The sequence below is a fragment of the Perca fluviatilis genome, chromosome 2 (assembly GCF_010015445.1).
Source record: "Perca fluviatilis chromosome 2, GENO_Pfluv_1.0, whole genome shotgun sequence".
NCBI classification, from domain to species: domain Eukaryota; kingdom Metazoa; phylum Chordata; class Actinopteri; order Perciformes; family Percidae; genus Perca; species Perca fluviatilis.
In genome coordinates, this window is record NC_053113.1 from 551,539 (window position 1) to 576,126 (window position 24,588).

General features: G+C 43.1%; 3 protein-coding genes across 9 annotated transcripts in view; 1 reads left to right on the forward strand and 2 right to left on the reverse strand.

Moving 5' to 3' along the window:
- Nucleotides 1-24,588, reverse strand: part of plekhg2 (pleckstrin homology domain containing, family G (with RhoGef domain) member 2) — a 240,143-nt gene that overhangs the window by 77,986 nt on the left and 137,569 nt on the right. The window lies entirely within an intron of this gene.
- On the forward strand, nt 1,628-18,958 carry gpr171 (G protein-coupled receptor 171). Of its 2 annotated transcripts, XM_039822841.1 has the most exons (6): nt 1,628-1,862; nt 4,671-4,876; nt 8,747-8,935; nt 12,967-13,176; nt 15,060-15,188; nt 17,914-18,958. In XM_039822841.1, exons 3-6 carry the CDS (start codon nt 8,765-8,767, stop codon nt 18,445-18,447), a joined length of 1,044 nt encoding a protein of 347 aa, XP_039678775.1. In that variant the 5' UTR covers nt 1,628-1,862; nt 4,671-4,876; nt 8,747-8,764; the 3' UTR covers nt 18,448-18,958. The 2 variants fall into 2 exon arrangements, with proteins under 2 accessions (XP_039678775.1, XP_039678765.1); XM_039822831.1 differs by lacking the exon at nt 4,671-4,876 and having other exon boundaries at nt 1,629-1,862.
- On the reverse strand, nt 18,989-24,288 carry LOC120573248 (stonustoxin subunit beta-like). Its single transcript, XM_039822853.1, has 3 exons — nt 23,011-24,288; nt 22,886-22,932; nt 18,989-21,416 (listed from the first exon to the last, which is right to left on the reverse strand). Exons 1-3 carry the CDS (start codon nt 23,154-23,156, stop codon nt 20,824-20,826), a joined length of 786 nt encoding a protein of 261 aa, XP_039678787.1. The 5' UTR covers nt 23,157-24,288; the 3' UTR covers nt 18,989-20,823.

The window sequence follows — 24,588 nt, forward strand, 5'->3', positions numbered from 1 at the left end:
CCCGGGCTTCCATCATCGATGGTCCCAGATCAGGGACCGCCGACCCGGGTCTGACCCAGAACTGGCCCCCACAACACGGAACGGAAATGGCCGAAAGGAAGAGGACCCAGGATAAAAGGATGGCCCGGACCGGAATGGAGCCGAAATGGAGCCGAAGACCGGATCAACGGATCGAAACCACGCACAACCGGAGCCCGGAAGGAAAGGAAAAGAAGGAAGAGGCCCGGAACAACACGGAAGGACCAACGGAGGAAATAAGGCAGCCAACGCCCCGGAGGAACGACCGCCCAGCCCAGCCCGAGACACAGGAACAACCGACCAGGAAGGATGATCCCACAGGAAATAGAGGAATGGAGTCTGGATGGACCGACCCCAGTGGAGGAAGGAAGGAGATCCACAGTGGCCGACCAGGATCCCACCCAGGTGACCAACCCCAGGAAACCAGGAAACCAACCCCAGGAGTCCCAGGAAACCCAGGAAGGAAACCCAGGAAAAGACCAGGGACCGGAAATGAGCCTGAAATGGAGGAAACCAGGGACCAGGAAAATGGAAGGATATGGAGGAACCAGGGACCCAGGGAAGACCCAGATCCCAGGAACCCAGGATCCAGGCACCCCAGGAACCCAGGGACCCAGGAAGAGAAGGAAGGAAACCCAGGACCCCAGGAAACCAGGAAACCAGGACCCCAGGAAACCAGGCCCCAGGAAACGGATCCAGGAAACCAGGAAACCCAGGATCCAGGACCCCAGGACCCAGGAACCAGGGACCCCATCTGTGTGAAACCAGGAAACCCAGACAACCCCAGACCAGGTGGCCCCAGATCCAGGAACCAGGAAACCCAGTGGACCCCAAGGTCTTGTGGACCTGATCCACAACCCAGGACCCCAGGTATGAACAGGGAAGACATGTGGCACCCCAGGGAACCAGGAAACTTGAAACCAGGACCAGAAACCAGGGACCCAGGAAAACGAACCCCAGGACCCAGGAAACCAGACCCCAGGAACCAGGAAGACCCAGATTCAGGAAACCAGGCCCCAGGAAACCAGACAGGATCCAGGAAATAGGGGAAACCAGGGAAGGAAACAGGGACTGAATGAAGGGAAACCAGGGAGGCCCCAGAAATGGAAATGGAGGGAAAGACAGGAAGGGATTCAGGGAGTGTGTCTGTGTGTGTTTGTTTGTCTGTGCACCTCCTGTTTGTTTGTGTGCCCTCTGTTTATGTGTGTGTGTGTGTCTGTGTGCCTCTGTGTTTATGTGTGAATGTGTGTGTGCCCCCGTATCTGTATGTGTGTGTGCGCTCTGTTTGGTGTGTGTGTGTGTGTGTGTGTATGTGTGTGTGTCTGGGTACTCCCTGCTGTTTGTGTGTGTGTGTGTGTGTGTGTGTGTGTGTGTGTGTCTGTGTGCCTCTGTATCTGTGTGTGTGTGCGTGTGTGTGTGCGCCTCTGTGTGTTTATGTGTGTGTGTTTGTGTGTCTGTGTACCTCTGTGTGTGTGTGTTGCGTTTGTGTGCCTCTGTCTATGTATGTATGTATGTATGTATGTGTGTGTGTGTGTGTGTGTGTGTGTGTGTGTGTGTGTCTGTGTGTGTGTGTGTGTGTGTGTGTGTGTGTGTGTGTGTGTGTGTGTGTGTGTGTGAGTGTGGCAGAGAGGTGTGGCCTGTGGTCAGACTGACGCACTGCTAACAGACAGGAAAACACCTTCCCCCTGGCAGCTTCCGCAGCCCTGAGCACATGAACGGGGCAGCAGCACACCGAATCAAACGCACCCCGAGGAGCTGACGGGGGAACCTGGAAGCCTGGCCGGTCCTCAGGCATCCAACACGTGGTCCGAGGACCTGGGAGAGGACTGTACACCACACGGGAGGTAAGGTTTATTTTAAAACTTTCACAGACTAATGATCAAACCACGGGTTAAATACCAGACTGTGTCTGTGTATGTGTGCCTCTGTGTTTGTGTGTTTGTGTGTTTTGTGTGTGTGTGTGTATGTGTGTCTGTGTGTCTGTGTGTCTGTGTGCCTCTATGTTTGTGTGTGTGTGTGTGTGCCTCTGTGTGTGTGTCTGTCTGTGTGTGTGTGTGTGTGTGTGTGTGTGTGTGTTTTGTGTGTGTGCCTCTGTGTTTGTGTGTGTGCCTTTGTGTATGTGCATGTGCCTCCTGTAACACACCATTGTTGAATTTCATACCAGGTCATGCCACGACCATAGAGATGTTAAAGTGTGCCTTGTGTGTCGGCAGAGTTGGGAGTGCAACACATTCTCATGCTCATGTGCCTTTGGCGTTTCTTAATCACGCTAAAAGTCCCCTTCAGTGTCGGGAACTCTTTAAGTCACTTTTCACACTCTGGGTGGTGACGTACTCACTGACATGCGGGACAGTTGGGTTTAGGAAAAGATGGTGGGTGGGGTTACAAAATGTACGTTTCAGTGACACGCGGGACAACATTGGGACATGAGCACTGGTCTCTTGGTTAGGCAGCATGTTGTTCTTTCATACTACTCTCTACTGTTGTCTCTCTAATGTTGTCTCTCTACATACTACTCTCTACTGTTGTCTCTCTACATACTACTCTCTACTGTTGTCTCTCTACTGTTGTCTCTCTACTGTTGTCTCTCTACATACTACTCTCTAGTGTTGTCTCTCTAATGTTGTCTCTTACATACTACTCTCTACTGTCTCTCTACATACTACTCTCTACTGTTGTCTCTACATACTACTCTCTACTGTTGTCTCTCTACTGTTGTCTCTCTACTGTTGTCTCTACATACTCACTCTCTACTGTTGCCCCCTTCATACTACTCCTACTGTCTCTCTACATTACTCACTCTAGTGTTGTCTCTACATACCACTCTTACTGTCTCTACATACTCACTCTCACTGTCTCTCTACATACTCACTCTACTGCTGTCTCTCTACATACTCACTCTACTGTCTCTACATACTCACCTCTAGTGTTGTCTCTACTGTTGTCTCTTACTGTTGTCTCTCTACATACTACTCTCACTGTTGTCTCTTACATACTCACTCTCACTGTTGTCTCTCCACACTCACCACCACTACCTCTACCGTTTGTCTCTACATACCACTCTACTGTCTCTCTACATACTCACTCTACTGTTGTCTCTCTTAATACTACTCTCTACTGTTGTCTCTTACATACTACTCTCTACTGTTGTCTCTACATACCACTCTCTACTGTTGTCTCTTAATACTACTCTCTACTGTTGTCTCTTACATACTCACTCTCACTGTTGTCTCTCTTATCACTCTCTACTGTTGTCTCTACATACTACTCTCTACTGTTCTCTCTACATACTACTCTACTGTTGTCTCTCTACATACTACTCTCTACTGCTGCGTCCCCTATACCACTCTCACTGTTGTCTCTCTTAATACTACTCTCTAGTGTTGTCTCTCTACATACTACTCTCACTGTCTCTCTAACATACTACTCTCACTGTTGTCTCTCTTAACACTCACTCTCTACTGTTGTCTCCTTACATACACTACCTCTACTGTTGTCTCTTACATACTCACTCTACTGTTGTCTCTCTTAATACTACTCTCTACTGTTGTCTCTCTACATACTACTCTCTACTGTTGTCTCTCTTAATACTACTCTCTACTGTTGTCTCTCTACATACTCACTCTACTGTTGTCTCTACATACCACCTCTACTGTTGTCTCTCTACATACTACTCTCTACTGTTGTTCCTTTACATACTCACTCTCTACTGTTGTCTCTTAATACCACTCTAATGTTGTCTCTCTACATACCACTCTCTACTGTTGTCTCTCTACATACTCACTCTCACTGCTGTCTCTTACATACTACTCTCACTGTTGTCTCTCTACATACTACTTCTACTGTTGTCTCTCTACATACTACTCTCTACTGTTGTCTCTCTACATACTACTCTCTACTGTTGTCTCTCTTTATACTACTCTCTACTGTTGTCTCTCTACATACTACTCTCTACTGTTGTCTCTCTACATACTACTCTCTACTGTTGTCTCTCTACATACTACTTTCTACTGTTGTCTCTCTACATACTACTCTCTACTGTTGTCTCTCTACATACTACTCTCTACTGTTGTCTCTCTTTATACTACTCTCTACTGTTGTCTCTCTACATACTACTCTCTACTGTTGTCTCTCTACATACTACTCTCTACTGTTGTCTCTCTTCATACTACTCTCTACTGTTGTCTCTCTACATACTACTCTCTACTGTTGTCTCTCTACATACTACCTCTACTGTTGTCTCTCTTCATACTACTCTCTAATGTTGTCTCTCTACATACTACTCTCTACTGTTGTCTCTCTTAATACTACTCTCTACGTTGTCTCTCTACATACTACTCTCTACTGTTGTCTCTCTACATACTACTCTCTACTGTTGTCTCTCTACATACTACTTGCTACTGTTGTCTGTCTTTATTCTACTCTCTACTGTTGTCTCTCTACATACTACTCTCTACTGTTGTCTCTTAATACTACTCTCTACTGTTGTCTCTCTACATACTACTCTCTACTGTTGTCTCTCTTAATACTACTCTCTAATGTTGTCTCTCTACATACTACTCTCTACTGTTGTCTCTCTTAATACTACTCTCTACTGTTGTCTCTCTACATACTACTCTCTACTGTTGTCTCTCTACATACTACTCTCTAAGGTTAATTCCCATCGCTGTGAGAGGGAAACGAGCCAGTTCATCCAGATGTTCACTAAAAACAAACACAGCTTCTTCCCTCAAGATAAACTGTGCGGGCACTGACGTTTGTAACTCCCAGACCAAATTATATTGAGTTCATAGAAAGCTGAAGTCCTGATGTCACTTCCTGTTGGTTTCACCCAGCTTCTGTGACACAATGCTGATCTGTGAGTGAGAGTTTCTCTTATCTGTTTATCTGAAAAATGAAAATTGCTCATATCTCTTCCTCCTCTGAGCCCTACAAACCCATCATTGAGCCGCACTGGGTCTCTGGCTGACATGTTACTTCAGTATAAACACACACGCTAGTTTATTCTGACTCATCCCACCCATACACACCGTCCTGCGGACACACACACACTCACTAGAGCAGTGGATCTCAGTGGTGCGTGATACACAGGTATACACAGTACACCCACTAAGAAAGCTCCAGGATTTCCATATACCCACTTAAAAATGCCCAATGACATGCAACAATGTACTTTCCTTTATATTTTTGATATATTTTGAATTGTCATCTGTGTTTTTCTTCTTCACATAGGCTAAATAAAGGTATTTCCACCTTAAATGGTGCGTAAAAGTGTATCCGAATGCAGGGAATGAAGTCTTTGACGCTGAAAATAACGGGGAGGACACCCAGACTCCCTCCACTATGATATGTCAGACAGACTTCAAAAACAGTGACAAAAACTATGAAGAAAGCGACAAACTTGTAACAAAAATACAGTAAAAGAAAAGAAGGAAGGAAAGAAGGAAGGAAGGAAGGAAGGAAGGAATAGGTCCAAAGAAGGTGACAAAAACGTCAAATTTTTGGTAGAAAAAAAAAATTGAAATGATGATGAAGAAAGGCGACAAAAACCTTGGAACAGACGGTAGAAGGAAGGCAAGAATAGGTCAATTGGCCATCAGCTGTGTGTTCGACCATCAGCTGTGTGTTCGGCCATCAGCTGTGTGTTCGGCCATCAGCTGTGTGCTCGGCCATCAGCTGTTGCTCGACCATCAGCTGTGTGCTCGGCCATCAGCTGTGTGCTCGGCCATCAGCTGTGCGCTCGGCCATCAAGTGGTATTTCAGACTGGACGTGCTGCGATGATAGTTCAGTTCACAACGACCAAACACACAGATCACTTTGGTCTGGTCAATGGAACCATTTGGCAACTTTTTAAAAGTGAACTTTTAAACCATTCAGAATCTTATTGGCGTCCATTTCGGCGTCTCGCGCTCGCCATCCACTCAAAACATAACGTTAGCCTACTACTCTTTGGCCAGCTCGCGAGCCCAAACCGGTGTGTGTGGCGTGCCTCTTGTTCTGTTTCCGGTCTAGCTAGATCCGGTGAGGTGTTGTAGTTTTCTAACGTTACTAGTTGTTGCAACAGCATGTGAAAAAAACGACAAAGTTTGCTAGGCCAAAAAGACCGTTAATCTCGCGATAAGAAAATTGACGCCATTAAAATGGGTTTGCATTAACGGTGTTAATAACGCGTTTAACTGACAGCACTAGTTTATAGAAATGCAAACAACCCAGAGTTCGCCTATCCCAGAATGCATCTGTGGTGCAGCCAGCACTTCCTCCACAGTGCTGTGGAGAGAGAGCTGGCTATGCGAGACCAGGACCAGATGTACATTTTAAGTAGGAATCAATGGACCGGAGCGGAGAGACTCAGACAGGAAGCCAACGTATTGAGACACAAACTAACACATTGTTGGTTTTGTTGGTCTTTTATGGGATTTGCTGGCGCGCCATCACACACACACACACACACACACACACACACACACACACACACACACACACACACACACACACACACACACACACACACTTAACCCGCGACTGTTGGAAATGCCATAAAATGTGACTAACAACAGAAATACCAAGCAAGCCCTAACAGTATGTTATTTTTATGAAAACCAGACATAACCACCTACACATTGTTAGTCATTGGCATTGATACTAATGTCAGGGGAAGTTTAACGAGAAAAAGGATTTCTTGCCAAGTAAGTAACACTTACAAGGAATTGACATACAAAAAAAAAAAATAGTAACTACATTTACATACTGTGAATCTGTTTTTAATCGCAAATTTTGAATCGTGACAATCGTGATTCGTGACTCGTGCACCCCTAGTATATAATGATACGTTGTCGATTAACAGAACATTTGCTCTATGTGAAAGTATTTTGCTGTCAGTCGTTTCCCGCGTACAATTATTATTTCGTGGTTATTTTTATATTTAGTTTTTTTTTAAATCCTGTTTGCAATCGTAGCTGCATTTGTGAGAAACAAGTTTTCTGATTTATGACTTCCTGTACCTGCGGCAGGAGGTTTGGGTTTGACCGCAGAGTTTGTTCCGCGCGCTGCAGCTGCAGCTGCAGCTGAGCTTCCCGTCTGTCTGTCTGTCTGTCTGTCTGTCTGTCTGTCACCTCCGTGTAGTGTTGTAGTCTACGTGATACGCAGATATACGCAGTATACCCACTAAGAAAGCTCCAGGATTTCCATATACCCACTTAAAAATGCCTAATGACACGCAACAACATACTTTCCATTATAATTTTGATATATTTTGAATACGCACAACCCATCTGAGCTTCCATTTTCTCAAAGGTAGAGCAGGATACCCAGGGCTCAGTTTACACCTATCACCATTTCTAGCCACTGGGGGACCATAGGCAGGCTGGGGGGGACTCATATTAATGTTAAAAACCCTCATAAAGTGAAATGTTCATGCCATGGGACCTTTAAAACTTGACATTTTCAGCGTGTAGCTCGCTAGCTTGAAGGTTGTTGCTGTTTCCCAAAGCGATGGGATTTTGAGAACGGCAAGAAACAGAGAGCAGAAGATGAAATGGAAATGTACGTCCGTTGATCCAGACTAGATTAACGATGACCTAGAAACAGACAACTGTCCCACAACTGTTCATTCAAATGCTGTTGCATCAGACAAATACACAAATAAAGAAATTACCAAAAGTTGACAGAGTCTCAAAGCAGTGGCTTAGTCTACGTGATACGCAGGTATAAGCAGTATACCCACTAAGAAAGCTCCAGGATTTCCATATACCCACTTAAAGATGCCCAATGACACGCAACAACATACTTTCTATTATATTTCTTCGAATAGGCTAAATAAAGGTAACCTGACTCCGCCAGATGGATTGCTTTGCATTTGCTCGGCATATCCATCTGGGAACTTTCTGTTGGAGAACTTTTGAGAAGGGGATACAATACTGGTTAGCTGATTGGATAAACCATCTGTCTATCACCACCTATGTTGGCGATAGACAGGCCAAATCAACCAATCAGATCAAACTCTTGCCGAAACCAGTCGGGAGAAGAGCAAAACATCTTTTCCTCCACGAAAAGCCTCCAGTGCAGTTGTTTTGCTCTTCTTTCAATGAAGGAATATTTTCTAATTCGGATAAAACTTGCTGCGATAGCTACGCTCATCTCATCCGTGGAAGCTGCCGTGTTGTTGAGACTGAACAGTCGCTTCTCGTTGCGTCACACCTAAACTCGCCTCAAACCAACGCTGATTGGTCGGTCGTTTGGCGAACGGCTCCAAATTTTCTCTATCTCAAGATGCCAGACTGATCTGTAAGTGGAAAACTGGAGCTCGCCAGATCAGGACGGTCTCACAAGGCTAAAATAAAGGTATTTCCACCGTAAATTGGTGCATAAAAGTTTGTCAGAATGAAGGAAATGAAGTCTTTGACGCTCAAAATTTTCCTGCGGGAGGACACCCAGAACCCCCATTTTGATATGACACCAAAAAGGCCCATTCTGGCCCAAATATACAGTATAGGCCCATACATATACAGTGCACAGTATACCCACTACAATACATTAGACTACACCAGTGTCTCTAAGTGTTAAAGTGCTATAAAGTGTGTTACCTTCCTACATGCCTCTTCCTCTTTCCATTGAAGAATAGTCGTCTAAACCACCAATCATCTGCTAAAGACTTCTTCAGCTTCTCCTTTTTTTAAGACTACATTTGACATGTTAAGAGTCTAACCCAGCTAACATCGTGTTTTTCAGCTGCAGGTGAAGCTGTCGATGATGTTTCCTTCCTCCAACACCAGCGGCGCCGCCGCCGCGGCGACGGAGAAGTGCATCGTCAACGACCAGATGGGACCCTTCATCGTCCTGTACGTCCTTGTCTTCGTCATCGGTCTGCCTGGGAACCTGCTGTCTCTGTGGACCTTCATCCGCAGCCCCAGAGCCGAGGTAGGACTTCTGCCGACGAAGATGTTAGGGCCGGCAACACACTGCCTGCGTGGCGTGTCCGTTTTTATTTCGGCTCCCATGTTAACAGGTTAGAGCTTGCACGCTGCCTGTGTGACACGCACGTCTCAGGCCACTAAGGTCTATATAAAAGAGACTTCAGATACAGTATTAGGGGACCACTAAGGTCTATATAAAAGAGACTTCAGATACAGTATTAGGGGACCACTAAGGCCTATATAAAAGAGACTTCAGATACAGTATTAGGGGACCACTAAGGTCTATATAAAAGAGACTTCAGATACAGTATTAGGGGACCACTAAGGTCTATATAAAAGAGACTTCAGATACAGTATTAGGGGACCACTAAGGTCTATATAAAAGAGACTTCAGATACAGTATTAGGGGACCACTAAGGTCTATATAAAAGAGACTTCAGATACAGTATTAGGGGACCACTAAGGTCTATATAAAAGAGACTTCAGATACAGTATTAGGGGACCACTAAGGTCTATATAAAAGAGACTTCAGATACAGTATTAGGGGACCACTAAGGTCTATATAAAAGAGACTTCAGATACAGTATTAGGGGACCACTAAGGTCTATATAAAAGCATCCAAAGAGCACCATGTCATGGGACCTTTAAAGGTTTAGTTCGGATCCGTTGAAGTGTGGTTGTAGGAGCTACTTCTCCATAGTCAGGGTGTTAGGTACACTGCGGTTGGCACGACACAAGTTTGGAGAAGCAGGCAGGAATACCGACTCGGAAGCAACGCCATACGTCATGCTGTGGACACACATTTTAGACACCTAAAAACATCTATATCAGTTCAAGTGTACGCTATATTTTGAATATTTTCAGCGCTGTACCTTGCTGTCAGACAGCCCTTTATGACGGGGAAGTGAAGCCATTATCTCTGCTCTCTCTGTCAAAGTCACCAGACTCCTTTGGCAAAAAACAGACATGTCACCTCGCAGAACATGGGAGTGGCTGCTCTACCATTGCAAAAGAACCGATGAAGGTGGCGATAAACTCCTGTGTTCTGCAAATTCTTTATTGTCCCAAGCTTTGACGAGAACATAGATAGATAACAGTTTAGATAACAGTTTCAGTTCCCCCATGCATAGACGTAAACAGGGTGCCCAAGACAGCCCTCTTTAACCCTTGAATTGTCTTCCCATCGACCAAAATTGACCTGGCTTTGGTTGCCTGTTTATAAAGCATAAAGTAGTCTGAAAAGTCTCCTCCAGGTCTGTCTTACGTCTTCTTAGCCAACTTATTACCAATCGTTTTACACTCTTTTTTACATTTATGGTCACTGCACCTCATTTACATGAAATAATGCCTAATTTTTAAATCTTTTATTTTGACTAATAGTTAAGATTAAAGGAAGCTTTATGTAGACCACATGTGTCAAACTCAAGGCCCACTGGCCAAATTTGGCACCTTGCAGATTTACATCCGGCCCCTATATCAATTTGGGTTCACAATAACCAAAAACACAGGAAAGTGTTTTTTTAAATGCAATTACGTGACATTCAAAGCAGAATTTTGGCAGATTTTCCGACTCTGAGAATCAGAAATTCCCCCAGAAGCAGAGAGACAGTTTTCATATTCAGACTGAGAAACAGGTTGTTGTTAAACCTTGATTTGTTAAATTCTCTGATGACTAAGGAACTCTTTTGATGACGTTTGTAGGACTTCATGTCAACAAAAATGCGACAAAAAGCAACAAATTTACAAAAAGGTGACAAATGTCTGAGAAAGCCACAAAAAGTCTGAACAAAATCAAATAAACTCTCCATGTCTGTCCCTTGGTGTGATTCTCATTTTCCAGTGTGGCCCTCTGGGAAAATTAGTTTGACACCCCCTGGTGTAGACTATGAAAGTAGTGATCATCAATTTTTATTATTTATTATTGTTATTTTTGGGGGAATGTGGTTGAAAGAAACCGATATTTCTGATATAAAAACTTTGAAAAAGGGGTCAAATGTGATCCGAGGACAACAGGAGGACTACGTTTTTGCAGGAGGAACTGAAACTGTTATCAGGTAGCTCAGTTGGTGGAGCAGGCGCCCATATATGGAGGTGTACTCCTCGACGCAGCGGGCCCGGGTTTGACTCTCCTTCTCTGGAGAAGGAGAGTCTTATGTCTTTGGCTGTCTTATGTCTATAAAAGCTGCAGTGGGTAGAAAACAACAACAACAAAAAACGCCAGAATTTGAAGTTAAGAGTGAGACCTCTGACGGCTGCTCTTCCTTCTTGGTTACACGGGCAATGCATGTGCAGAACAGCCAATAGGAACGCGCTCTCACTCTCTCTCTCTCTGTCTCTCTCTCTCTCTCTCTGTCTCTCTCTCTCTCTCTCTCTCTCTCTCTCTCTCTCTCTCTCTATCTCTCTCTCTCTCTCTCTCTCTCTCTCTCTCTGTAATGACGTGTTATTGGCCTCTCTTCTCCGTTATGGGCTAGATTTTCTAAAGCCTGAAACAGGGCCAAGAGGAAAGGCAGTAGTCTAGTTCTCTCTCAGACCATCTGAATTACAATATGCCGAAAGATTATCATGGAATTTTTGCCCAATGATACCAAAAACAAAGTGCCTACTACAGCTTTAAGTAAAAGTAAAGTGACATAAGGTGAAAATTATTTAAGATTAGAAGAAGTCAGAGGATCTGGAGTAGAGATTTTCCAATACCGAGTACCAGTACCAGTACCAGTATCAGTATCGGCTCTGATACTGCCTAAAACGCTGGTATTGGGAAGTACTGGAGTTTATGCACCGATCTGATACCACGTAATAAAGAGTAAAAGAACGTTCTGAGGCATTCGTTATTGGTGTTTGTTCATGTTTTACAAAGAGTTTAACCTGAGCCAGACCGACAACAAAGATATAAATCATATCACATCCATACAGATGGATGTGATGGATAAGCGACTTTGAGTCCATGAAAAGCGCTATATAAATTCAATTTATTATTATTATTACAGGGATAGTAGTATACAGCTGTTATACATCATATCACATCCATACAGGGATAGTAGTATACAGCTGTTATACATCATATCACATCCATACAGGGATAGTAGTATACAGTTGCTTGAACATAATAAAATATATGACACACTGGTAGCGGATCGGTACTTGGTATCGGCTGATACGCAAGTTCAGGAATCAGAATCGGTATCTGGAAGCAAAAAATGGTATCGGGCCATCTCTAATCTGGAGTAATGTATATTAAGAAAAGAGACTGTGATGAAATAAGTAACACCGGATGAAGAGCGTGGACCTGGAACAAGTGCAATATTGGGATGATTATGATACAGATACATAAACTGAAACAAGGTTGGGATTTTATTTAGAAATGTATTTGAGGTTATATAAATGTTCTGCAGTTCTTAAAGGTATTTGAGGCTGTGTAAATGTTCTGCAGTTCTTAAAGGTATTTGAGGTTACAGTGTTTCCTCTATGTTGATTTGCCCCCCACGGCAACATTTCTGTCCCCCACGGTATCAGACATAGGGCTGCTGTGTTAGAGTGCATGTCGGAGAACGTTTGTACTTTAGGTGCATTATTTACATGCTGAAGTAGTGACACAGCATTAAGATAATGTAATTAACAGTCCATTTATTGTTATTTGCTACAGAATGCTCAGCCTATATGTCAAGATCAAAGTTGGCCTATATAATAACTCAAAAAATACAATTCAATCACAACTGGGAATATGCCTTATTGTGTGTGTGTGAATAGAGGTGAATAAATATATTAGTTTGTGTTGCAGCAAAGTGTCAGCTCCGTTTCATGGGAGGGAGGGTGGGGGTTTGTTTGGACCTGCCCCCACTGCTAAACAAAATCCTAAAGGAAACACTGGGTTATATAAATGTTCTGCAGTTCTTAAAGGTATTTGAGGTTATGTAAATGTTCTGCAGTTCTTAAAGGTATTTGAGGTTGTGTAAATGTTATGCAGTTTGTGACGTTATTTGAGGTTGTGTAAATGTTCTGCAGTTTGTGAAGGTATTTGTGGTTGTGTTTGTACAGCAGCAGAGCACTAGCGTCTACCTGATCAACCTGCTGGCGGCCGACCTTCTCCTGCTGCTCGCTCTGCCCTTTAAGATCCTGAAGGACCTCGGGGGGGCGCCGTGGAGCCTCATGGTCTTCCACTGCCAGGCCAGCGCCGTCACCATCTACATCAGCCTCTACGCTTCCATCGCCTTCCTCGCCTTCATCATTATCGACCGCTACCTGCAGGTAGGGTTCAAAGTAGTCTATATCAAGGACGTTCCCAGGGGTGATTCTAGGATCAGACCTTTAGGGGGGGCTCAGCCCCTAATGAGAACCTGACACGGATACAGTGCCTTGCAAAAACGTAAACCCTTACAAAGCAGACTTGCTCCCACCAGTAAATTGATGTGCGACATTATTGTGTGTTTTTGGGGTGGGATAGGGGGACAATAATGTCAACACACACAAGCTACCCATAGTTTCACTGTGTCATCGTTCGTACAATCATTAAATATTGTAGTACAAAATAGGTGATACATGTTTCATTATGGTACTACATATAAATACATCCCTGTAAAAGTACTGCAGTAGTAGAGAGAATACTACAGACCAATGTGGTAAGAGTATATATATATATATATATATATATATATATATATATATATATATATATATATATATATATATATATACAGTACAGGCCAAAAGTTTGGACACACCTTCTCATTCAATGCGTTTCCTTTTTATTTTCATGACTATTTACATTGTAGATTCTCACTGAAGGAATCAAAACTATGAATGAACACATATGGAATTATGTACTTAACAAAAAAGTGTGAAATAACTGAAAACATGTCTTATATTTTAGATTCTTCAAAGTAGCCACCCTTTGCTTTTTTTATTAATAAGGGAAACAATTCCACTAATTAACCCTGACAAAGCACACCTGTGAAGTGAAAACCATTTCAGGTGACTACCTCATGAAGCTCATTGAGAGAACACCAAGGGTTTGCAGAGTTACCACCAAAAGCAAAGGGTGGCTACTTTGAAGAATCTAAAATATAAGACATGTTTTCAGTTATTTCACACTTTTTTGTTAAGTACATAATTCCATATGTGTTCATTCATAGTTTTGATGCCTTCAGTGAGAATCTACAATGTAAATAGTCATGAAAATCAAGAAACACATTGAATGAGAAGGTGTGCATGAGATACTGGCCCCAGATACAGTATTAGGGGACCACTAAGGTCTATATAAAAGAGACTTCAGATACAGTATTAGGGGACCACTAAGGTCTATATAAAAGAGACTTCAGATACAGTATTAGGGACCACTAAGGTCTATATAAAAGAGACTTCAGATACAGTATTAGGGGACCACTAAGGTCTATATAAAAGAGACTCCAGATACAGTATTAGGGACCACTAAGGTCTATATAAAAGAGACTTCAGATACAGTATTAGGGGACCACTAAGGTCTATATAAAAGAGACTCCAGATACAGTATTAGGGGACCACTAAGGTCTATATAAAAGAGACTTCAGATACAGTATTAGGGGACCACTAAGGTCTATATAAAAGAGACTTCAGATACAGTATTAGGGACCACTAAGGTCTATATAAAAGAGACTCCAGATACAGTATTAGGGGACCACTAAGGCCTATATAAAAGAGACTTCAGATACAGTATTAGGGGACCCCTAAGGCCTATATAAAAGAGACTTCAGATACAGTATTATGGGACCACTAAGGTCTATACAAAAGAGACTTCAGATACAGTATTATGGGACCACTAAGGCCTATATAAAAGAGACTTCAAATACAGTATTAGGGGACCACTAAGGCCTATATACACTCATTTTGTTAATAAAATATTTCTTCAAAGGTTGAAACTGCAGGCTAGTTAATGCTCTATTCTTGGTTGGATCACGGTCTCGGCTGAAGTGAACAGAGACCCCCGTTTTCAAGTGAACCAGAGTTTGTTTGTTTGATCCGCACCAGATTTCGTGTGAGCTTTCACACTGCCCCAAACCAACCGGACGACCTGACCAAACGTTCCAGGGTTCGGTTGAAATGGACCAAACAAGGTAGTTGTGAAAGCAACCTAAATGTCCTCTCTTCTCCTGCAGGACTGCCACACTGTGCGCTCTCTGCGGCTGCAGGAAGTCGGCTTCGCCAGGCTGCTGTCGCTGGTCGTCTGGCTGCTGCTGCTGCTCATCATGGTGCCCAACATGGCTCTGCCCATACAGCACGTTCAGGTACTGCAATACTACGGACTACAAAACTGCTACTACGGCTATTAGGCAAGGCAAGGCAGCTTTATTGGTATAGCACATTTCAGCACCAGGGCAATTCAAAAAGCTTTACATCAAACATTAAAGAACAGTGTATTACTACCACTACTACTGCTGCTTAATGTCGGCTCGTGGTAGCTTCAGTAAAACCAAAACCCAGGACGAAGAAGAGTTGGTACATTCCTGTTGTTCCAGCACATTCTCACTCCCAACTTAACAACAAAATACTGACGCTAAGGCCTCCTGCACACTGGCTGCGTGGCGTGAGCGTGTCAGCTGCGTTGCGTGTCCGTTTTTATGTTGGCTCCCATGTTAACAGGTTTGAGCGTGCACACTTGCCTGCGTGGCACGCACGTCTCAGGCGCGGCTCGAGCCGTGCCGAAAACGCGTGCATGCTTGAAATAGGACCTTGGTGTCATTGTTAACTGTGTAGGGTAAAACCGCTTAGTTAGGCTTATAAAAGATTGTGGGTGGGGTTAAAACATGTACGTATGACAAGCAAGGCATGAGCCAGTATCTCCTGGATGAAAGTCCTGTGGTTGTTTTACCCATTAACCCCCACTCCCAACCTGCCTCCTCACGCAGATTTGATGGCCCCTTGTAACTTTTTAACTGAAATTTGGGTTTCTATCAACCAAAATGTCCAAAAAAATAACGTGGATGGTTCCCTACGATGCTCTCCACAAGTAAAATAAATGATCAGTTCATTACTTTCTTTGAATTTGTGTGTTTTATTCAATTGTATAGCATTTGAAGAAAAATTGATAAAAGAAATTTGGAAAAAGTGACAAAAATGACGGAAAAAACGCTGTGGAAAAAACAACAAAAACATAGGGAAAAGGGAAAAGAAAAACTTGGAAAAAAGTGACAAAAATGACGAAAAAAGTGACAAAAACGTTGGAAAAAGCGGCAGAAAAAGTTGCATAGTGGGCCGGAGGACAAGACGAGGGTTAAAAAAACAGGTTTGGATATCTAAGAAGCAATTTAAAAAGGGATAAAAGTGGTTAAATTCAGATTAAAGGAGCTCTTGGTTAGGGATGTTGGGTTGGAAGATTGTAAACCACATTTTGTTTTTTACAAATAAACCCAACTACTGTAATCTGGGCTCCCATGATGTTTTGTTCTGAACACATTTTGTTATATTTATTGTGCAACCAGGTCTGGTGTTTGAAAAAAATGGTTTTGGGGTTGGTAGTGGTTTAATTTTGGCTTTAACCAGTTAATCTTGCAGGTTTTTGTTTTTAGATTAGATCAGATTCAACTATATTGTCATTGTGCAGAGTACAAAGACAACGAAATGCGGTTTGCATCTAACCAGAAGTGCAAAACCGCAGAAAAGTGTAGACAGGTATAGACAGGTGGTGCATAGACAGGACAACAAATATATTGCAGTGTTATAAGATCAGAATAAATATGGTTATGTAATATGAACAAGTTTCTACTGTAAACCGCAATAATCCTGTGGTCTTGCAATAGTTGGGTATCTCTTGTAAAATGATCTCATTTACACCCTGACCAGCTTCCCTGTTGATGGAGCATATGTAGTAATAAAAGCCAGAACATGCTCTAGCCGTCTGGCTGGTGTCTGTTGAAATATTTTAAAGCACGGTCTCAGATTAGACCTAGAGTAGCCTCTAGTGGTCAGAACAGAGAAATACACTTTTACAGTCGGCTTGAGGTCTGCCTGTTGAGTCCTTGGAATCTCAACAGTTAAGTCTAGTAACGTCTGTGATGGGTGTGACGAGGGGCACGGACGGGCACAAGGGTTGAGGTTAGAAAAGATTGTGGGTGTGGTTAAAACCTGTTCACTTAAGTGACACATGGGACACGGACCTGGGTCTCCTGGGTGAGAGTCCCAGACTTGTTGGTGTCCCCTAATACTGTATCTGAAGTCTCTTTTATATAGACCTTAGTGGTCCCCTAATACTGTATCTGAAGTCTCTTTTATATAGACCTTAGTGGTCCCCTAATACTGTATCTGAAGTCTCTTTTATATAGACCTTATTGGTCCCCTAATACTGTATCTGAAGTCTCTTTTATATAGGCCTTAGTGGTCCCCTAATACTGTATCTGAAGTCTCTTTTATATAGACCTTAGTGGTCCCCTAATACTGTATCTGAAGTCTCTTTTATATAGGCCTTAGTGGTCCCCTAATACTGTATCTGAAGTCTCTTTTATATAGACCTTAGTGGTCCCCGAATACTGTATCTGAAGTCTCTTTCTTGAAATTCAGCCTTGGTGCAGAATTACAGCCACTAGAGCCAGTCCCACAATGAGCTTTTCTTAGGATGTGCCATTTCTGTGTCTGTAGCTATTAAGGAGGAGAGGGGGGGGGCAAGGTGGAGGGTGGGGGTGTGGCCTTGACCAACTGCCACTTTGCTCGTTTGAAAACTGTGATGTCTCTCTCTCTGGGGGTGCAAATTCTCTGGGCGGGCAAACCAGAGAAAGGGGAGGTAACCTTGCTCCTTTTGACTTCATTAGGAGAAGATTCCATATCGGCCCATCTGAGCTTTCATTTTCTCAAAGGCAGAGCAGGATACCCAGGGTTTACACCTATCGCCATTTCAAGCCACTGGGAGGCCATAGGCAGGCTGGGGGAACTCATTTTAATGTTAAACAACCTCATAAAGTGACATTTTCATGCCATGGGACCTTTAAAATCTGTTGAATGTAAACTTTGTCCCTGCAGGAGCAGCGGTACCTCAGCTGTTCGTCTCTGAAGATTGACATCAGCCTCCACTGGCACGCCCTGACCATCTTCCTCTGCACGGCGCTGTTCGTCAACGCCTCCGCCGCCGTGCTCATCTCTAGCGGCCTGGCTCTCAAAAGACTCCTGGGCAGCCGCAAAGACCCCAAACTCTGGGTCCACGCCCGGCGGGTGGCCAGGAGCGTCGCGGCTGTGGCGTTGGCCTACATACTCAGCTTTGTGCCTTACCACGTGGTCCGCACGCCGTACACGTTGACCCAGACCAAAGTCATCACAGACTGCCACACCAAGAGGCAGCTGTTTCTGGGGAAGGAGTCTACGCTGCTGCTGAGTGTGCTCCACCTCTGCTTTGACCCCCTGCTGTGCTTCTACCTCTACTCGCCTTTCAGACAGACGCTCCGCCAGATGTTCTCCCGCTGCAGAAAGCAGACGTTCAGCGATACCGAGGAGCAGTCTGCAGAGGAAATGATGGAACCTGCAGCTTCTGGACAGCAGGAGGATGCCGTCCGTGTATAAAGAATAGAAACAATACTGTAAGACCCTGAGAGATAGGACATGTTTAGCTTAGCTTAGCACAAAGACTTGAAGCCTATGGAAACTGCTAGCCTAAAAAAAAAAAACAATTCAACTCCAAATGTGGACAAAAAACTATTTTTTAAATGTTTTTTTTTTTATGCACAAAATTAATGTCATAATTCCAGCAATCCTGTGAAAAAACCTGCAATAAACTTGATTTAAACGAATATTACTTTTTCTGTTCATTCGCTCTTACATTGATGATGTAAGAGCATGTATGATTGACGGTCTGAGTCTAATGGCTCGGTGTAAGTTACTGTTATAAGTAATTTATAGGTGATTGACAGGTCTGTTAATACAGGGACTAACATGACAAGTAAATCTGAAGATATTGTTTTCTGATGCTGTTAAAGATTCTTTACATCTGCAAAATTTGTGAAAACTGGAGAACGACAGACCTAATGTATATTTTGAATTATGATTGGTTCAAACACGTTTAAATAAAATAGATAGTAAAATTAAATGTAATTCTGTGTTTTGATACTGTCTTTTTATATGTTTATAAAACTTAATTGACAAACTTTCTAACAACATGTATAACAATATGTATATCAGACGGCTTTATTTTGTCACATAGAACAAGAAGCAATACAAATAATGTAGGCTATCCACAATACAACCAGAATCAGATTCAGATTGTGATTTATTGTCATAAACATATTAAAAAGGAAATGAACAATAAAAGCAAATCACTGCTATCTTCAAGAACATGAATACAGAGTTGTTAAATTACAATAAAAAGTAAGTGAAAAAGACACTTTAACAAAATATGTACAATGGATCCCCTACGGTGCAAACGATCCATGTCCACCTTTGTGCCAGCACCCATCAGACAACAACAAACAATAACCACCCCCATCGATCGATCAAGACTTCAAACTATTCTCCCTACCCACCCCTCTACTTCTACCCTCAGGGTTTTCTTAGTTTATTTTAGTATGTTAGTATTTAGCATTTATTTATTCTCTGGTATGATTAATACAGACTATGTATTGTTAGATGTTGTGTTTGACGGTGCCTGACCACAAACGAAGTTCCCTCACCGGAAAAATAAAGTTATTTTTGATTTGATTGATTGATTAGATTAGAAAGGGAAAGAAGGCTTTAGAGTTTGTGCAAACAAAAAGCAATTTGCAAAAGTTCAAACTGTATGTATACAGTGTCAATTGATAAAATACGTATCACAACTAAAATGTGTAATGGAAAATTAACTAAAAAAGTAGGAGCAGAGACCTTTACTATACCATGATGATATACAAGTCTCTAAAAGCAAAATAAAATGTTGGCATATACAAAATCCAAATTCCCCTGTAGTTAAGGGTTGTCTTCCCTCAGCTGTGCTATAATCAAAACATACCACGGCTTGTTGTGATTCTAACGCTGCACCATCGACAGCATCCTCCCTAACTGCATCACCGTGTGGTCCAGCTGCTCGCCTCTGAACCAGGACACTGTGAGGAGGGGGGAGGAGATACACCTCAAATTAAAAATATTAAAAAATTACATAAAATATAAGAAAGAAAATTTACAATGTTGATCAGACAAGTGATTTGTGTTTGAGTCTCAAATCTGCTTCCCAATGCAGAGTATGTGATGCTGAACAGACTGCACTTTTGATCTTGAGTCAGTGATTCTGTCCAAAGGAGAGACTCTCAGTCCTGCAGAGGACACAGAGACACTGAGGAACCAGACAAACTATAACAGAGCCAAAACATATAGGATAAAGAGGTTGAGTGAATGTGGAGAGAGTGCCAGCAGGAACGTCCACATACGCTGCTACTTTACCAGAGACAGAGGGGGAAGAGATGGGCGTTTCTCTGTTATTGTGCCAGACACCACTTCCAGCCAGACTAACTCAAACTGTAGAAACATTGCACCTAACTGTAGCATTATGATATACAAATCTTTAAAAAAATATAAAATGAAATGCTTACTATGAAAAAAAATCAAGATTCCCTATATTTTGGGCCGAACAACACACCTCAGCTGTGATATGATAACAAACCACGTCCTGTCATAAGCTATTCTACCGCTACACCATGGAAAGCATTCTCCCCATCTGCATCAGCTTTTGGTCCAGGAGCAGCTTGGTGTCTGACCCGAGGACACTGTGACTGCAGGGGGAGGAGATGCACCACAAAAATATACGAAAGAAAATGTAAGAAAATATAGTTTTAAAATGTTGATGAGACAAATTAATTTGAGTCTCAGATCTGCTTCACAGTGCAGAGTGTGTGTGATGGTGAACAGACTGAACTTTGATTTCAGCAGCTGATCTTCAGTCAGTGTTTCTGTCCACAGGAGTGACTCTCACTCCTACAGAGGAACCAGAGACACTGAGGAACCAGCTGACCCAAATGCAAACCCAGGATAAAGAGGTTGAGTGAATGTGGTGTTGAAGGTGTGGATGTGAATCAGTGAGTCAGAGTAGACTCTGTAGAAGGACAGAGTGCCAGCAGGAACGTCCACATACACTCCTACTCTGTTAGAGACAGAGGTGGAGGAAGAGGAGGAGAATGGGGAGACGGAGGAAAGAAAAGAGGAGGAGGAGTGGGAGGAGGTGGTGGTGATAGGTGTAATTCTCTTATTGTGCCAGACAGAGTAACCACCATCAGAGCAGCTGAGACACCAGGACTGATCATTCCATCCAAACACACAGTCTTCACTGGCTCCTCTCCTGTTGATTCCTCTGTAACTCACTGATATATGAACCTCTCCTCTCCTCTCGACCTCCCAGTAACAGTGACCAGTCAGACCATTTCTACACAGCAGCTGAAGACAGAGGTCAAACCTCTCTTGATGATCAGGATATGACTGATCCTCTCTCACACGTGTCACCTTCCTGTTGTTGTCAGACAGTTTGAGTTTTGTGTTTACTGTGTTTGTGTCCAGTTCCAGTTCACAGACATCTGATTGGGAAAAAAACAATACAACTGCAGTTATCACTAACAACTTGACAACTACTGACTAGGGATGTCTTGATCAGTTTTTTTGACTCCCGATCCGATCTTTTAAATATTACCAGGTCCCAATCCGATTCTTGTAGTTCCTCAGATAATAGAGCTGCACACATATGTTGTTTACAAAAATAACTAAGTAAACAAAGTAACTAAAATATGTCTTAAGCTTAATGCATTTAACTTAGTGCAGCAACTAAGTGTTTTCTGTGTTTTAACCTATTGATACGTGTACACCATAGTTAATGTTGTTTATTTCGTGGTGGTGAGAATGTTATTTAAAGTAATGTATTTCAATGGGAAGCACGTTTCGTTTCACGAGAGTAGTATGAAAAGCCGAAAATTCGCGCAGGGAGGTTGGTTGGGGTGGTGGATGGGTCAAAGAACACAGGACTTTCACCCCGGAGACCGGGGATTGTGTCCCGTGTGTGGCGTTTCATTTCACCGTTGTTCTTTTCCTAAACCCAACCTCCATATAGATGCACTTCCCATTACGTGCTGACCACCACGAAATAAACAAGATAATCATGTCCGTGTACACAAATCAATAGATTACAAATAAGGCAACCATTTCACAAACATCCGTGAGACCGTGTTGTCTCTTTAGGATCCCAGCAAACCCCAAACCAAAGAATTAATAGTCTCAAATTCCCTGCTGGACAATGAAAACTAAACTTCAATCTTTGACTTTCTTCTTGTGTTTACCGATGTCGGCTCCAGGGAATAATGGCCTGAAAGCGTGGTTTCCTGGTGGAATCACGGAAGAAGTGTGGAGAATTGGAGTAATCTGCTTCTGTAAACAAAAGGGGTGACTAAAGACTGACTTTTTTACTTGCTACCAAGGGGCTGCAAGCTACGAGACACTCTCTGGACAGACACTGGTGAGTGGCTGCGCCATGTTGGTTGGAAAGTGTGGGCATCCAGGCAGTCTGGCGGTGCATTTTTGGCGCAGGGCGTGTGATTAAAGGCAGCGATCACTACAAGCTGATGTACATGAACGGAATAAGGTAAACGGGGTGAATGCCGATGCCCGATCAGCTAACTAAATCAGCTCCGATCTGATACTGTGATCGGGACATCTCTACTACTGACAATTACTGAAAGAAAATCAAGTCTGATCTCTGGAAGACAACTTCCATTAGTCTTTAGAAAGAAGTCCGCTAAATGTAAAGGTTCATATACCAATGCTTTATCATGGCTCTTAGTGTCTGATAACTGACGCACAAGAGACTCACATGCATTCACACCTTTTTTTTTTTTTTTCGTCCAGTTTTTCTTTTTGTTTGTTTAGTTTTGAATATGTATTGTAATCTTTCTTTATCACAAATTGTAAATTCGAAAGCTCCATATATGAAAATGGTATTGGAAAAAATAAAGTATAAAAGAGAAAATAAATAAACAAAAACTAAAAACTCACTCACACTTCCTCAGACCAGGTTTCAACCACTGTCGTCCACCATTGTCCACCCTGCAGGAAGAAACAAAGTCAAAAATAACTTCATATACCTTCACTCAGAAGAGAGACTGTCTGTATTTCTGTTCATACCTCAGAGTGTCCAGTCTCAATCCAGCTGACAGCAGCTTCACACCTGAGTCTCCTGGATGATTGTAGTTTAGATCCAGCTCTCTCAGATGGGAGGGGTTGGAGCTCAGAGCTGAGGCTAGAGAAGAACAGCCTTCCTCTGAGATCATACAGCCTGACAGACTGAACACACACAATAGAGTTGGTTCATCCGAGCACTGAAGTAGTGCACATTTTGGCTGACTGGCATCAGTGGTTTCTAATATGCTGTACAGACTCTTTGGAAACCAGGCTGTACAGACTTTTCCTGCAGCACAGTTTTCCTTTCTCACATGTATCACACAACAGAAAAACGCATTCTCAATTTCTGGAAATACTCTGTTTTTGTTTAGGCAAGGGGTGGCACCTGGGTAGAGAGCGCCTGCACAAGGCAGGGCATACGTGGATTACACTGTGGCTACATAGCCGGTTTGGGGATTAAACTGGTCATGCAGTTGGTTCATAATTTGGCATTAAACATTGAGTTGCTTTAATTTGCAGCAAGCTCATTTGCACCTGGATGGCAGTGGCGGCACTGTGAGAATCACATTTTTCGATTTCTCCAGTGCATTCAACACCATCCAGCCACTGCTACTGTGTGAGAAGCTGAGGATGATGGGTTTTGGTGCGGCCACAGTCTCCTGGATCACTGACACAGTTTGTTCGTCTGGACCGTGTTTTGTCTGATGTGGTGGTGAGTGGTAATGGAGCTCCGCAGAGGACTGTGCTGTCTCCTTTTCTTTTCACCTTATACACCACAGACTTCCAGTACAACTCAGAGTCATGTCACCTACAGAAGTTTTCTGATGACTCTGCAGTTTTTGGGTGTATAAGGGATGGACAGGAGGGTGAGTACAGAGCGCTGGTGGACAACTTTGTGGAGTGGGCTGGTAAGAATCACCTGCTGCTGAATGTAGATAAGACCAGAGAGATGGTGATTGACTTCAGGAGGAAGGGAACGGCTCTGCAGCCCCTTTGCATTCTGGGTGGAGATGTGGACATGTTTGAGGAGTACAGAAACCTGGGTGTCAACATCGACAACAGGCTGAAATGGAAAGTCAACAGCACTGCTGTTTACAAGAAGGGGATGAGCAGACTATAGTTCCTGAGGAAGCAGAGATCCTTCAAAATGTGCAGCAGAATGTTGGAGATGATCTACCAGCCTGTTGTGGCCAGCGCTCTGTTCTCCTCCGCCATCTGCTGGGGCAGTAGCATCGGAGCCAGCGACACAAACAAACTGAACAAACTGATCAGGAAGGCTGGCTCCATTATTGGCTGCAAACAGGACACTTTTGAAGCTGTGGTGGAGAGGAGGTCACTGAACAAACTGTTATCTATCATGGATAACCCCGACCACCCTCTCCACCCCACACTGGTCCAACAGAGGAGCACCTTCTCTAAGAGGCTCCGACAGCTTCGATGTCGCACGGACCGCTACAAGAAATCATTCATACCACAGGCAATTAAACTTTTTAACACTTCATCACTGAGTGTGAGATAAGACGCATATACATCACAGCTGCACTAAATGCACCTTGCACAATAGGTTTATCTACATCTTTA